This window comes from Misgurnus anguillicaudatus, chromosome 24, assembly GCF_027580225.2.
Source record: "Misgurnus anguillicaudatus chromosome 24, ASM2758022v2, whole genome shotgun sequence".
Lineage (NCBI taxonomy): Eukaryota > Metazoa > Chordata > Actinopteri > Cypriniformes > Cobitidae > Misgurnus > Misgurnus anguillicaudatus.
Window position 1 is genome coordinate 38,608,628 of NC_073360.2, and position 16,224 is coordinate 38,624,851.

The following is a 16,224-nucleotide window of genomic DNA, read 5'->3' on the forward strand; positions in this document are numbered from 1 at the left end:
TCACGCAACATTAAAGGGGACTCACAGGGGACTTACTCATGTACACTCACCTAAAAGATTATTAGGAACACCATACTAATACTGTGTTTGACCCCCTGTCGCCTTCAGAACTTTAACTGGTTTGTTAAGGTTCATGTGGCGCTACAAGAACCGAGAGGTAGATGACATCAAAATCCTATGAGAGCGATTCAAGAAAACATACAGAGGAGACTGCTATCGAAATGCTCTCGCGGTACTTTGATGTCATCTGCCTGTCGGTTCCAGCACTGCTGCACGAAGTCGAACCAGCAGCAATGCTGATCACAACACATGAGAATGATCACCTGTCATTCAATCACAGACCCCCTCAAGTGTACATTAAAAGGGGATGATATAATATGTTTCATATTTTCTTTTTTTAAAGTGGGGCATTTAGCCGTTTCGCCTCAATCTAATATGCCGCAAAAGCATAGATAGATAAATAGATAGATAGATAGATAGATAGATAGATAGATAGATAGATAGATAGATAGATAGATAGATAGATAGATAGATAGATAGATAGATAGATAGATAGACAGATGCCTCAGGAGACTTCAATTTGGCATTAATGGCAAAAAAATGCTTCTTAAAATGCATCAGATTGATGGATTAAAACATGCCCCCAGACCCCCCTAGAGGGGTAATATCCTTCTCACCATTTTCACCCCTGACCCATTTTCATGCCTGAATAAAGTATGTTGGTGAATGTTTTGCACTGTAGTTCATTTATGACATATTTCTGTTCAAGCCATTAACGGATCTGTCAAAAAAATGTCCGATATGTGTCCCCCCAATGTTAAACTTATTCCTACGCCCCTGTAGCCATATACAAAATAAATCAATAGCCAAAGCTATAACACTTGTGTTTTCTTTTTAACAAAATACTGTTGAAAAACAAACACAACTAAACTCCATTGTGGAGATGATGTTTTACATTATACAACAGTTCTTTCTGGTTCTCGAATCTGATTGGCTAAGAGGCGTGCAATATTCTACTGATAACGGCACAGTAACCGCTTCACCTTTTGTATCATTCCGCCACCTAGTGAATGGAGGACCTCTAAACAGGCTCATCTCTGAATGAAAAACGGCAGGCACACACGGACACACACAACCGCACTGTTTGAATCACTCTCCGTGTGTCTCATTAGTTCACTAGCTCGTAAATCAGTCTGTGAATCCCCAATTGGAAGTTATTATTCCGTCAAAGATCAGTGCTCTTGGATGTTACGTTAAAGTTAATGGGAGCAATGTCTTGTCACATCGTGTGGACGATTAACACTTGGAAAGAGGAATGTAAACACTCATTTTTTTCTGGAGCTATATCTCTTATCAGAACGCGAAAACACAGTGAAACTGCAGGTAAGCACCGCAGCTTTTAAATGTGGACATTTATTTAATCGTGACGTGACTATTAAAACATGTTATGAGATATCGCCACTGGTATATTTATAAGCAGCATGCAAAAACATCTCTCTGCCACTTACAAAAAACAGTTTTATATAGTACTGACAAGAACGAAGTCTAATAATAACTGAGTGCTCGTATCGCGTTAAGATGAAATGGTAAACCAATAGCAACATTATATAAGAATAGTTTTATTAACTTTTACCTCGCGCCAAAACAATAACAACACAAAAGACACTAAATATGAATAAGAAAACAAGTAAGAATTTTATCATGACACCAAATACTGCTGATTTGATCTCATTTTGACCATCACAAACAAACAAGGCCAGTATGAGAGCCAGGGAATCCCTGTCAGAGATGTAGCCCAGAGAGGGCGGTGGTCAGGTGAGTGAACACTGACGTCTGCTCATGCTTTGGTTCTCATACGTACCAAATCTCACTAAGCAAACGTTCAAACAGGCGCTATCTTTACTAATCGACTGTAGATTTAAATATAATACATATATATTCTCGACTGAACTAATCTTAAAACTACACTTTGTGACCAAGAAACATTAATATAAAGAAACGCCTATCCGTCCATTGAGTTATTATGAGATTCAAAGCAGCCGAAAGTGTTACCTGTCATTCTGGCCGCCCTCAAATACGTGGCGGAAGAAGTAGTTCTCAAACAAAGAGGGTTTTAAAATAACTCTGTTGTTGTTTTCTAGTTTTCGTTTTTCAAACGTGTGCCGTCGAACTGTGGAGTCGTGTGATATATAGCTCTATATAATCACGGCTGTGATTGCCTACGGCCTCGTGCCTCTGGCCTAATCACAGCCGTGATGATGTAGAGCTATATCACACTCCAACTCGAGCGATATTGCTTAATTTATTGTCTTTAATGATTGTCAACAGTTAAAGGAGCATTTCACCCGTAGAAACATTAATCTTTATTGAAAGTGTGTCATATTTGTAGTCGAAATATAACATACATTTCGAATTTGTTGGCTATTTGACCGAGAAAAGGGTTGTTTGTAGTTTCACCCCCTCAACAAAGATATTGGACTTCCTTCTTTCAATGATGCAAAATGATGATTTTTGCATCATTGAAAGAAGGAAGGAAGTGCAACACTGAAATCTGTATTTCTCCTGTCTCAGCGGAAACTGAGGAAATAATGCACAACCGTTCAAAAACATGACTGGGTTCTAACTTTACAAAGCTTAATGCAAATGGGTGAAGGGTCCCTTTAAAAGGTGCTCTAAGTGAATTCACGCGTTTTAACAGGGGTGTGATTCTTCCGGAAAAATCCGGAATTCCGGCTTTTACGACCTGAAAATGAGGCTTTCGTGAATCATGCAAATCCATTTTTTGTGTTTATGTGGGGGGGGGTTTGCAAGGCACCGTTATAAATGACCGCATATCACTCCGCAAGTAGTCTATTTATTTGTCACGATCAAACTTCAATTCAAAGCAGAGCTCACCAAAGAGCTTGCACTCAGATCCGGCGTGTGGTCTTGGCTGCGAAAAAAAAAAAAATAATGCGTTTGCCTACAAATAGAATGAGAGGAACACATCTTTCACTCTCAACCAAACTAACAAACTAGCCAATCAGAAGTAGAATAGGGAGGGGTCTTTGAGGTGTGGCTGAGATCCAGCTGCAGATGCCGCGCGGCCGCGGAGATGTCATAACAAGTTAACGTTGTCAGCAGGATGAAGAGTATGTATATGAAGCCTAGGCTAGGTAAGGCGACCTATTTGATAAAGGACTTAAATCAGTGGCACTCGGCATGGATAGAAGGAATAGGCAGAGACAAACAGCATTTTAGTAGTAAGAAATTAAGAGAACCTGCCTGGTGTTTGCTGCTTTTACAAAACTGTCCGTTTCAAATTAGACCGCTATATGCCAGTAATGTAAATATCAGATTTCTCGTCGAGGTGAAATGCTGTCTCGCAATATCAATATAAAGTTGCGTTTGTGTCAAAATGTTTGCTTGCATTATTATTCTGTAATCACTCACGTTAACGCACGCATATAAGTTACGCGAATCAGATCCAACGTCATCCTGACGAACACACGCCTGTATTTGCTCCTCTTAATAGTTTGTGAATCTAGCAGTAATGCTTGCGATTACAGAATAATATAATGACAAACACACACATTCATGGATCTGGTTTCCCTGTGTGTGTGTGCGCGCGTGTGCGGGTGAAACGCGTAGCTCGGCTGTGCCAAAAGAACTATGCAAAAGACAAATGCACTTGACTGCCTTTTAGGGATGCTCACATTGACCGTTTAACCGTTAACCGAAGGTAAGAACTTATGACCGATTAACATTATCAGTTAAAATAAAAAAATATTTGTTAATACATGGTGTGTGTCCTCATAAGCCGACAGACATTTCGCCATTTTTCTAAGTACTATTCGGACGGGATTAGTTTTACATAGGAAGGTGGGGTAAAGCAATTTTTATTAGAGCTTCTCAGTGATTTTAGTCCAGTCCGAATGTTCCATGTCAGTAATCATTACGGACAATGTCAGTAAAGATTACGGCGACTTTTACCTTCTGTAAAAAGGTCCGGAGAAATTACCTCAGGTAATACTAATCCAGTGCGAATAGACCAGCTGTAAATATCCACGTAAATCGCATCATTTCCTTTTAATTTGCGGGTTTCTTTTAAATATAAAAGCGCTTAAAGAAGCATTTACTTGCGTTCTAGGCGGAAAAACAAGTCAGTTACAAGTCAGTTCCTGAATAACACGACATAAACTTTAAAAAAAAAAGTCACATTTACTTCTCAGAGGCACGGAACTGTTTATGAAACTGACGTTGTCCCCAAACTGAAATTAAACACAGTGTTTCGCGTTTTCCTCGTCTGTGTCATGTTGTTTGCACATCTGATATCAGAAAGCAAGGTAATGTGCACGTGAAGACGGGAGGTGCGCAATCGAGTTATCCCTCCCACTTCTGAATGTTTTACTGAGATTTCTAATCCCGTCCGAATTGACCATTAATATAACAGACGTCCTGTGGTAAAATTACATTACGCCATCTACCCCTGTAAAACTAATCCCGTCCGAATGTTTAATTTGTGAATGTCCTGTAAATGACACAAATAATTGCTGCCCTGACGGTCTGATAAAGTAATCATTTGTATGAGAAATCATTTGTATGCGTGTTTGGAAGCTGAACGGAGACGCGCGCGTGTCCGCGCAAGATGACGCGTCCGTCTTGCGCACATCCGGACAGACGTTCGCTGATGGCCTCTGACCCTAACCATAAACATCTAGCTCTTTTTGGACAAACGGAGAAAGACGACGCAAAACCAAAACTTTCTGAAAAGCGTCCTGCTTTAGAGATGACCACTGTGGTAGATGAAACGGAGACAATCTGCCCTTTGGATATTAATCCACTGGAACGATCACGTGCTTTTTAATAAAGTAATGTTGCGTGAATATCTGATAATGTATGAATCCTGGTTCTGTTGTTGATCTGTGGCTGCTGTTTGCACGACGCAAAACCAAAGACGACGCAAAACCAAAACTTTCTGAAAAGCGTCCTGCTTTAGAAATGACCACTGTGGTAGATGAAACGGAGACATTCTGCCCTTTTGGATATTAATCCACTGGACCGATCGCGTGCTTTTTAATAAAGTAATGTTGCGTGAATATCTGATAATGTATGAATCCTGGTTCTGTTGTTGATCTGTGGTTGCTGTTTGCACGTTCAAATTAAATGTTTTGTTTTTACTAGTTCACAGACAACCGTCAACTGTATTTTACTCAATGACAATTTCATATTAAAATCTTATCAGTTAACGGTTAATGTTCGGTTTAGAAGCTACGGTTGTCGGTCGGGAAAATTAACTGATATGAGCATCCCTACTGCCTTTCCAGAAAGTCAAAACATTTGAATTAAGTAACTTTAATGTTACAGTATCCCCTTTAAATTCACATTCAAATGTTGTAATCAATAATTAATCTGTATTAAATGTCCCCTCTAATTATTCTATAAACATTAAACATGTTTTGACCAATGGCAAATCTCATTTATCATGTTGTGTATGTGGTTTGTGTGCCTTATTATTATTATTATTATTATTATCCTATGCAACCAAAGATTTTACTAAAAGGGCACAAATTTGTTTACAAGAACATAAAAATCCTCATAGATCTAGTCACTTATTTGTACTCTCAAAATGCACCGCATTGATGTATTTACCTTTAAAAGCACAAAATGATTTTGTTCAGTCTGATGCAGTGGCAAGGCTACCTAATGGTCAGGGTGGCACTTGCCCATGCTGATTGACGATTGGCCACTCAGATCGATCAATTTTGAGCTCAAATTATATTTCAACTGTATTTCATTATATATATGTGTGTGTGTGCGTACGTGAGTGCGAGCGTATGTATGTCGCCACGTCATGGTAAGTGTGCTGTATATTTTCCTGCTTTTTTGTCCCTTGCCAATCACACCTATGTTTAGACCATAAAACATTTTTTGTTACATATAGCAAACATCTCCTCACTATCTGCTTGCTGCCTGTCCGCTGATCACACTGTAAAAAAACGCAATCTCTGTAGACAGCCCAGGCTACACAAACTTCAATATAAACACAGTGGCCAAACCTAGCACCACGAAACAAAACAAAGGGTTCCAGCCAATAAACGACAAAAAGGATTTGGGGGTGGGGGTTGGGGGCGTTCATGAAAGCACGGAAGGGAGGGGGAGGAGTTAGCTACACTCCATCTGTTTGCAAACAATTCAAACATCAACAAAAACTGACGTCTCGCAGATTCGCTTAGAGCGCCTTTAATACGTGTGAACATACAGAGCGGGTTCGTGAAAAGACTTACAGGTCTCGTGAAACGGTTAAAAATGTTATTTAGGTTAGACTTTAGTCTAAAGAAAGTAGTATTTACGGCGCCGAAGGTTAGGGCTTAGGGGGGGTTGCTTAAACTATACACGTATACGGAATATTTAATTAAATAACTTGTGATGTTACAATCAAAAGTTTTAATCAGAGACTTGGTTCAAGAATTCCCTAAATCTAAAATAAACCTTTACCTTTTGTCAACGTGAGGGTGAATTACTCTTTATTTTAACAACATTGAGTTTTAGAAATCTTTTTCTCGTTTACAGGGCACCCCATTGAGAGACGTGCTGGGGGCTGTGGGGTTTAGCCGCGTATGGGGCGAGGGAGGGGTGAGCGATCACACAGGACGGAGAAACGGTTGTAAAACATGACAGTCCAGAAAACTGGACAGCCTAAAACATTAAAACTTTTTTGACAGCAATAAACATGACAACATACGCTTGAAAAAACACACACACACACACACACACACACACACACACACACACACACAGGAAAAACAATGCGTTGATTGACACATCGTAAAATACGCACAGTCCGGACAGCCGCTGTCCAGAAGCCATAAAATACGATTCTCAATACTAGACAGCTTGTACACCGTTTGATTGATAGTCCCGCCCACCTGTCAAAGGGGGTAATAAATCATATTTTGACATATGCAGGGCCGCTACAACTACTTTCAGCTTCTCAAAATGCGGGTTTTAAATGCATATAAACAATCACGATGAGAAATGTCTGAAAACTGTATTAAAGAAGAGATCAGGGAGCTCGTCAAATATCCATTCTGAACCGGAGATCATTCACCAGCGCTCCTTTATAATCTTATCATAAACAAAAATGCACGCCAGTTGTTTCTGGAGAGAGAAATAATAAAAATATGTGAAGTTCAGACGCTGCATAGAAGAGAGGGCGGGACTTTCAACAGGTCACGTGTCTTTCCGGGACCATCAGATGCCGGGTAATCATGTCAGTGTGAATAAACAAAAAATATCACGATTCCAGAATAATCCAGGATGCCTTTTCCGTGTATTTTACGGAATGTCTGTGTGAAAAGAGCTTAATAAAGTTGGATATTTTGACAGTTGTATGCAGTAAACTTTTAAATACTCTTCCTAGGGGATTCATGCGATTGAGACCAGACTTGACCAACATGATGCAGAAACATTATAGATGCTTAACTCTTTCACCGCCAGCATTTTTTAAAAAAAAGTTGCCAGCCAGCGCCAGCGTTTTTCATGATTTTCACAAAAGTTTAATGCCTTCCAGAAAATGTTCTTCTTCAAATATATAATATACCAAATGAAATAACAGAACAAAAACTTTATTTATGTAATTAATAAAAACAGCTGGCTTGTATAACGCTTACCATTGTGCAGAGAAAAATAAACAAGGGTGGTTCCTTATTAAAGTTTTAATTTCCAAAATGAATGAACATAAAATCAGTGTCAGCAACTGCACGTTTAGTGAATGCAGCCATAGTGAATATGATGCCGAGCCATTGAACTTGCTAAATTGCGAACAGATTTTTGATATCACGAAAGCTGCTGCCATGGCATCGTTTTACCAAAAGCAGATATATCCAATACAAAAGTAATCATAATGACTTGTGAAGCAAATCGATCCGTTTTTGCAAGAAATTTACTTTATTTAAACCATTAACGCAGCCAAATAGGAAGTGCGCTTACGCTCCCGCTCTGTAGATGGCGCAGAGAGTATGGTTTTACCAACCGCAGGCAAAACCAGCCTCTTAGCGCCACCTAGAGAGCGGGAGTGTAAAAAGCGCACTTTATATGTTGCCACAGTTCTGTATGGACGCTAATAATGTTGTAAATAGCGGTCAATATCCTGCAAAAAACGACCGATTTGCTTCACAAGCAGCAACAATGTCACCAGGAGTCATGGAGATTACTTTTGTATTGGATATATCTGCTTTTTGAGCTCTCAAAGTGACACATCTTTTGCCTTGCATCATATGAATCACAGATTGTTTTTTTGCAAAATATCTTCTTTATTGCTTCACTGAAGATAAACGGTGAGTAAATAAACAGTTAATTTTTATATCCCTGTTATTATACACTTAACATTATATTAATCGTTCACTTTTAAGATTTAAACTTTATATATCTTACTGGGCTACACGCGATTTTAAGCGTAATGTAATATGTTCTGTGGCGTCTATGAAGGTAATATAATATCACATTGTTTGCAGTCATTTTCATGCACTGTAACGTTATCTTAACACAAAGAGCAACAAATGACGTGACAGACAACTGGTTGTTCAGTGTGATTCCGTTCACACGGCACAGCTTCTCTGTAAATACGGTTGTGAAACCCGAAAAGTTATGGGTGTGAGGTCGGTTATAGAATGCGGTTGTCAAACCCGTAAATAACCTGTGTGTGAACGGAACCGTCTTAAGGACTCAAATACGTGTTTGACAACCGTATTATGGTACCGTGTGAACGCAGCCATAGTGAATATGATGCCGAGCCATGGAACTTGCTAAATTGATTGACAGATTTTTGATATCACGAAAGCTGCTGCCATGGCATCGCGTCAAAGTTTACTTTTATTTAAAATTTGGCACACACATCACAATTGTCGGCTGTTAAGTGTGGACAAAAAGGTCAGAAAAAGGCATTCTCTTGTGTGGCTCACTAGTGCCCCTGTTTGTCTAAAATGTGGGGTTTCTTTTACCTACAGTCCCCAAATGGGTAAATAACAACATAAAATATTCCACTGATATTTACCAGAGGTGTGGACTCGAGTCATGTGCCTTGGCTCGAGTCAGACTCGAGTCATGAATTTGATGACTTCAGACTCGACTCGACAAAATGTACAAAGACTTGCAACTCGACTTGGACTTGAACATCAATGACTTGTGACTTCACTTGAACTTGCGCCTTTTGACTCGAGAAGACTTGCTACTTCACATGAAAACCTGGGAAAAAATTCAAACGGCCGCGCTGCTCTCAGTGTATCTGCATCTGTGAAAAAAATGTGCACCACCTGCATGCAGAGAGCACGCGCGCTGCCTGCACAACACCCAATCACTGTAGTCGCACGTTGGTTTGGATGTTGGGACCGTACCAGCAGTACAGCTCAGCAGTGGTGTAGTCTACGTGATATTCAGGTACATGCCTTATACCCACTTGGAATTGTCAAGGATTTCCGTATACCAACTAAAAATAGCGTGAGGATGCGTAACAGCATGGTTTTGTGACATTTCCACATTTAGATGCGAAGCACTGACCATTAGAATCCTACTTGCTACTTTAGCGGGTTGAAATGCATATACATATTAGGCTATATATTTGGTGTGTTTGACTTCCTGCTGAACTGCGCGATCCGATCGGCGTATGAAATCAAATTACTATAGATAATAGCTATTGAAAGAGTGGATTTTTTTCTCCTTCAATGCATGTGTTAGCAACAGACTGAAGATTGTAAACAATTTATTTTATTTTAATTAACAGTTGAGTAGCTTTTGGCCCTGAGTTAGATGTTGATTAACACTAAACCAGTCTAAAAATCAGTCCAGTTTCCCCAGCTGTAAACCCATTGGCCTTTAAAGTCTTTTTTTTCTTATAATAAACTGACATTGATAACACATTCAGTTTATGTGTTTATGAGTACACTTTCAGAATGCTCTCAGTTACATGGAGATCCATACGTATGCATCTGTGAGTGTGGTGGTGCTTATGGGGTGTCGCGCTGGGACGAGTGAGCATAAGGGTGAGAGGGAAAACAAAAATCTAGACTACACCACAGCAGCTGAGTCACTACATTGACATGGCAGAAGGACAGAATGCCCTTTTGTTCTGGGCACTGAACAGTAAGACTCTTCCTTCACTCTTTGTCTTGGCAGTGCCTGCTTCTAGTGCTCCAGTGGAACGAGTTTTCAGCCATGGTGGCATCATTCTGCCTCCCCATTGCGCACAAATGACTGACAGACTTTTGGCCAACTTGATCTTTTGCAAATGCAATGCAGTATAGGGGCCTCCCTCCACCTGTCCACAGCACGCATTTTATTTCTTTGGTAAGAGGACTTGAAATGACTCGAAACTAAAATGGTAGGACTTTGGACTCGACTTGAGGCTTGTTGGCTTTGACTTCTGAATCGACTTGGGACTTGCCTCATCTTTGACTTGACTTGGGACTCGAAAGCAAAGACTTGTGACTTAATTGTGACTTGCATAACAATGACTTTGTCCCACCTCTGATATTTACCCACTTGATGTACTTGGGAGGCATCATATAGCAAAGACGTGTACAAAGACTGTATATAAAAAGACGTGCATGGGGCCCGTCATCGCTGCTTGTAGCTATATTTATATTATTGGAGTTTTATTGCACATAAAAAGGCATTGCGGGACAGTTACAACCTTAATCAATTCTAATGAAATTTTGATTTATACAAAACAATTGCAACATGCACCGTTAAGGAAATGCATGCACTGTACATTCTGCCTGTGAGTTATATCATAAACATTACATGAAGCAAAAATATATGTAAGCGACTGCTGTTTCGCAACGTTCATGTGATTGGAAAGAAGATGCAGCACTGCTCTGACTACATTTGGATGTGCGAGTAAGTATTTAACTGTTGGTGAGATGGGATGAGAATGCAATGCTGACATAGACTACAGTACAATCACAGTTGCACAGATGTGTAGTGCTGTGACAGATCAGAACTCTTGATGTGTAAACTTTAGGGAGAGTTGCGCTACTGTGTCTTATACTGTAGTACATGCGTGCGGGTTTAAGGGCACTCAATAGTGCACATCGGAGAGACGCGTTCCTAAAAGCAAGCATACAAATCTTTCTGTTCTTGACAGGGCACATATAAACAAAATGATCTTCACAGTATTCTTTTTCTAATAAAACATTTCTTTATCTCTTAAGTGTATGTATAAAGAGTCAAAAAACAGTGCTTATTTGGTCTTAAAGTAACCTCATTTAGCATACTTAAGTCTGTGTCATTAATGTTAATCAAACATCATAAGACAAAGAGAAAATCCCCCGAATCTGATCTCTATCAAAAGTCCTTTACAAAAATGGAATTATCTCATCTTTTTGATGAAACTTTTTTGTTGTTGTTTGAAAGCAGAGGGTCTGTTCTTTCATTTAATATATTACATGTTTATATATAAAGAAGAGCATTTTCTTGGAGACATTAAACTTTTGTGAAAATCTTGAAAAATGCTGGCAGGAAAAGAGTTAACAGTACTTCTGTAATCTGTATGGTTGTCAACTTTAGTCGTTTAGTCGAATAATCGGTCGATGCTGTCCTTGTAGACTGACATTCTCATTGGTCGACCAGTTGCATAATTTATTTATTTTCACCAATAAATACATTTTCATTGATTTACTCCTTGATATTTATTCCTTTATAAGCCTTTACATATTACTGTATTCTAAATATAATTAGCCTATGTTTTATCCCCAACTTTAAATGCTTTAATTTAGGCTATTTTGTAACAGCGCCACAGTTTATCGCACCACGTAGAACACTCTGGAACCGCACCTGTGGCTGGCTGCACTGCTACTTCGAGCTCAGTAAGGAATATAGGTATTTTGGTATATTCTGCAAAATGTCCAAGCAATCTAAATCTTTTGTCTCGCTGCATTTTACAGAAAAAAGGTCACAGTGTTTGGGTTCGCACGCTCACAAGGTTTGCGAAAAGTAAACGCTACAGGCTATTTTTTTGGTAAATTCCTTCATTCGAATAGTAAATAAAATACAGCAATAAAATAATTAAAATTAAAGTCTCTCCTGATTGTGTTCCAAATTATTAACATTTGCGTCTTTTAAGCTAACAGTAAAGTGCAGATTAAGTTTTGTTTTTGTAAATCCTCAGACATGATTTTTACCACTTAATTAAGTTTTGTTTAATAGAAAGCATTTCTTTCAAGTGAATTTCGTTTTGTATAAATGGTTTCTTAATTTTAATAAATGTTTCATTAACCAACTTCATGTATTTAATAAATAAAAAGCAAATATAGCAGACAATATAATAACCGTGCATGGAGGCGCTGGCACGGCAGGTTCACTTGCGTTGCATTGTTAACTAGAACAGACTCTTATCATAAATTAATAAAACTCAGCGTAGGCCTATATGCCTCATACATTAGCATCAGTGGCGGAGTGGCAATCGGGAGAGTCGGGACTTTTCCCGGTGGGCCGGTAGTGTTTTAAGGCTGCGAGGGCTGGTCTGATAATAGCTGTGCTTTCAGTCTTTAGTCATGCACTCCGGCCACACTAAAACCTATTTATCATATATTTAATATGCGTCAGCGCTCAAAATGTATCTGGCCGCACCGCTCGCTCTATCAAGCCCGTCTCCCCTGAAGTTCTATCAGCCAATCAAAAAATAAAGAAAGAGGCTACACAATAGCCAATCAGAAAATAGGACTGTTGTATCTGGGTAAGATTTAACCAATAAAAAAGCATAGCCTCACACATCCAGAGGAATGGAGATCCGAGCATCACTTTGAGCAGCACAGTCTGATCTCCTGTTTTAATGTTACAACAAATGCACAACTTTGACACAAACAATGACAACTTGACTGCTGTTAGAGAATGTTTCCCAGATAATCAGCATCAGTTTTTCACGAGTGTCTGTAACTTAGCCAACAGTTTAAAGCCTGTTCACTGACAACACCTGCTCAGAACATGTAAGTTACTCTAAGCCTCGTTATATTTTCGTTATCACACGATGACTGACATTTTGTCACATAAAATATCTGTCTCCAAACAGGCTAAATAATTTTATAAGCAACTGCTTTACAACCAAAGTAAGCTTTAGCTTACCTAAAACTAGGGAACTGTTGACTTTAAGATCTTTTAAATAATAATTATTACACTTGGTATTTCATGTTGTTTTGCAGTCATTTTATTGTAATTTTAGATTTCAGCATTTGCTTATATACAGCGAACCATTTTCTTTTTTCTTTTTTTTTGACCACAGAGGGCTGGTGGTCTATGAAATTTCCGGTAGATTTTTGGGTCCCACTCCGCCACTGATTAGCATTAAATATCTTTGCTGCATTTGTTCTAGAACAGACAAGGGCTTTCTCACACACCGTGAGTTAGACCTGCCCTGGCTGGTGTGTCTTATACGCATTCTGAAGGTGCCTGTTTTTTCCATTAGTTGTATCGTGTTGCAGACTATTAGGCAACATTCCGCATAAGATGGTCTTAGATTTGGAAATACATTACATCTACATTTCATTGGTAACAGAAAAGGTGATGATGATCATCTTCTTTCTTTATTATTTTTAGCACTACCTCAAACTAAAGCGCCGTCTCTTTGGAGCTGTAATTTTCTTAAATGAGCTGTAGCAATGTTTTAAATGAGCTTCTAATGATAAACAAATGCCTTTATTTTCAACGCGATCACCTTGTACCCAAACCATTTCAAAACTAAGGAGCCATTTGTCCTCCAATTTGGCGTTTGAAGGACTTATGTTTTGGTTTTTATTTGTACACTTTTGACGTGTTTGAAAATAGCCTAAATAATGTAACAAAACTAAAATAAACCTATAGGCCTTCTTACTATACAGCCTATTTTTATTAGGATTGTTTTTAGGCTATTTGTTTGTTTTAAAACGCCTAGATCAGCTGGACAAAAGTTAACCCATAGCTTCGAAGGTAAAGAAGAATATGCAGCCTGTATAAATGAGAGCTTTTTTTAGGATTTTTCATTATTTAGCAGTTTTAGCAGTTATATTTTTTGTGCTCTATGACAATTGTTTAATAAATGTTCAATCAAAATGCAAAACATTGCGGGTTTTTTTTAGTCGACTGATCGTCGCAGAACAGGACTTTGGTCGCCTAAGCATTTCTTTGGTTGACTACAGCTCTAGTAATCTGCAAATGAATTTAGGAAAATTAATCCAAGAGCTAAAAATATTTATATTCTCATAGATCAGACATCTTAATGTAATCCCTTATCCTATATTCTTCAAACAAAATGACATATGAAGCCTGCTGATACACTAAATTCAAGTCAACAACAGTAGATCAGATTTCAGTTATTTTCAATAAATATATATAGTCAATAATGTCTGAACTAAAAACATGAATTTAAAAAAACTGTTATTACTCACATTAACTCCTCTAGTTTATAATGTGGATCATCCCTTAGATCACAGAGCAGCTTCACTCCTGAATCTGTGAGTTTATTCTCAGACAGATCCAGAATTATCAGGTGTGATGGGTTTGATCTCAGAGCTGAAGTCAGAGCAACACAACCTTCATCTGTGATATTACACATCTTTAACCTGTAGAGAACAATGACACACAGTTCACTCTCTCAGATAACAACATACACATCCGATCAACATGGATTTCTGTTTGTTTATTCACGGTTTCATTGTTTGTATTTGTTTGATTTATGTTGATGTGTGTTTGCACCTGTATTATAAAACTTCAGCAATCTCTGTTTCAAAAACCATACAATCAAAAATGTTTGATAAGAATTTTAATAAGATCTTAAAGGGGCAATAAGTAGGATTTACCCCCATCTAGTGGTGGAATTGTATTTTGCATTCAAACGAACTGTGCTCTCGAGCAGCTCCCCTTTCCAAATGCGTGTTGGAACTACAGTAGCCGTTATGTAATCGCTGATCTCCTTGTCCGTTTCAGCTGGTTCACGTGTTCTGAATGAAAACGCGTTGTGAAAACGCGTTGGTAGGCAAGTGCTTTTTGTCCCTTTCTGCTATTATAGTTTATCAATACGGCAGAACGATATGGATGCCTCCACAAGGACTTACCCCGTTTAATGTAAGTAAAGCGAAGAAATTCTAAGCTTACAAAGAAAAGTCAGATCACTGGCAGAGGTCATTTGACACCAACGAGGACATATTTATGAATAAAGACATTGATTTTGATTAATAAAACACTTAAAATCCTACTTAAGGTCTTTACACACCGGGACGTTTTTCGTATGCGTTTATCGTCGACGTTTAACGTCACGTTTTTCTGCTTTCACACCCAAACGATTTTTACTGGCGCTGAACCGAGTGAGGTGCAATTTCACTTCCTGGACACTAGATGGCGCCTAATACAAAACAGATATATGCCGGTACACAGGGTGGCGCTGCGAGACGTTATGCGTCTGTTCTGACACTCACTTGTCACACAGAAGAAGAGAGCCACTCGCGTGTAGTCAATAACCATTCATATACGATTTTTGGTTAACGGGCAAACAAACAAACATGGCTCTTGAATATATATAGAATCTTTGTACAAACAATATCTCCGTGAACTTGAATACATTTTTAAATGAAATCTATTTGATTCGATTCTTTTATCATCAGTTAATATATCAGCATCTCCACATAAAATTAACTATTTTTGATAGAACACGTTATATCAAAATTAAAACTCTTTCACAAAATATAAGGTAATGGGTGATCCGATGTGTGTACTTTTAACAAATCTTTTACAAGCATTTTCTCTGTTAACAATTTTCTCAAATTTCCTGCCAAATGTATTGTATTTTGTGATTTGGCTAAAGATTTAAGTTCTCATTTTAACCAATATACTCGTTTTATAGAGGTTGGGTGGGTAGAACAAGGAACCACCATTTTTGTTGTGCCCAAAAATTGTAATACTCCTGCAAATTGGCAAGTGTTGCCTATAAATATAATGATGCAATAATTAGGTATGTAGTTATTACAATAAAAGGTCAACAATACTAATGTACAAGCATAGTGCCAAAATGTCACGTTATTTACAATTAGTTTTTTTAATCAAACATTTATTTTTGTGAATGAACTGCAGTTTGCAATAACAATCAGAGACATGACAGTTTAAATTAAATAAAACAGGATTCAGAAATGTTGGTCCACTACAGAAAAGTGACAATGACTATAGTGCAACTGAACGGTAGTGCAAATCAACATTTAGAAATTAGACATTTTTAAATGTATT

At 38.3% G+C, this 16,224-nt stretch overlaps 1 protein-coding gene across 6 annotated transcripts in view; it reads right to left on the reverse strand.

The window, feature by feature from the left end:
- Positions 1 to 16,224, reverse strand: part of LOC129438607 (uncharacterized) — a 247,281-nt gene that overhangs the window by 66,935 nt on the left and 164,122 nt on the right. For all 6 annotated transcript variants that reach the window (XM_073862949.1, XM_073862948.1, XM_073862945.1 and 3 more), the window contains one exon: positions 14,397 to 14,570. In XM_073862949.1, the coding sequence (XP_073719050.1) occupies positions 14,397 to 14,570 (174 nt within the window). The remainder of the gene's footprint in view (positions 1 to 14,396; positions 14,571 to 16,224) is intronic.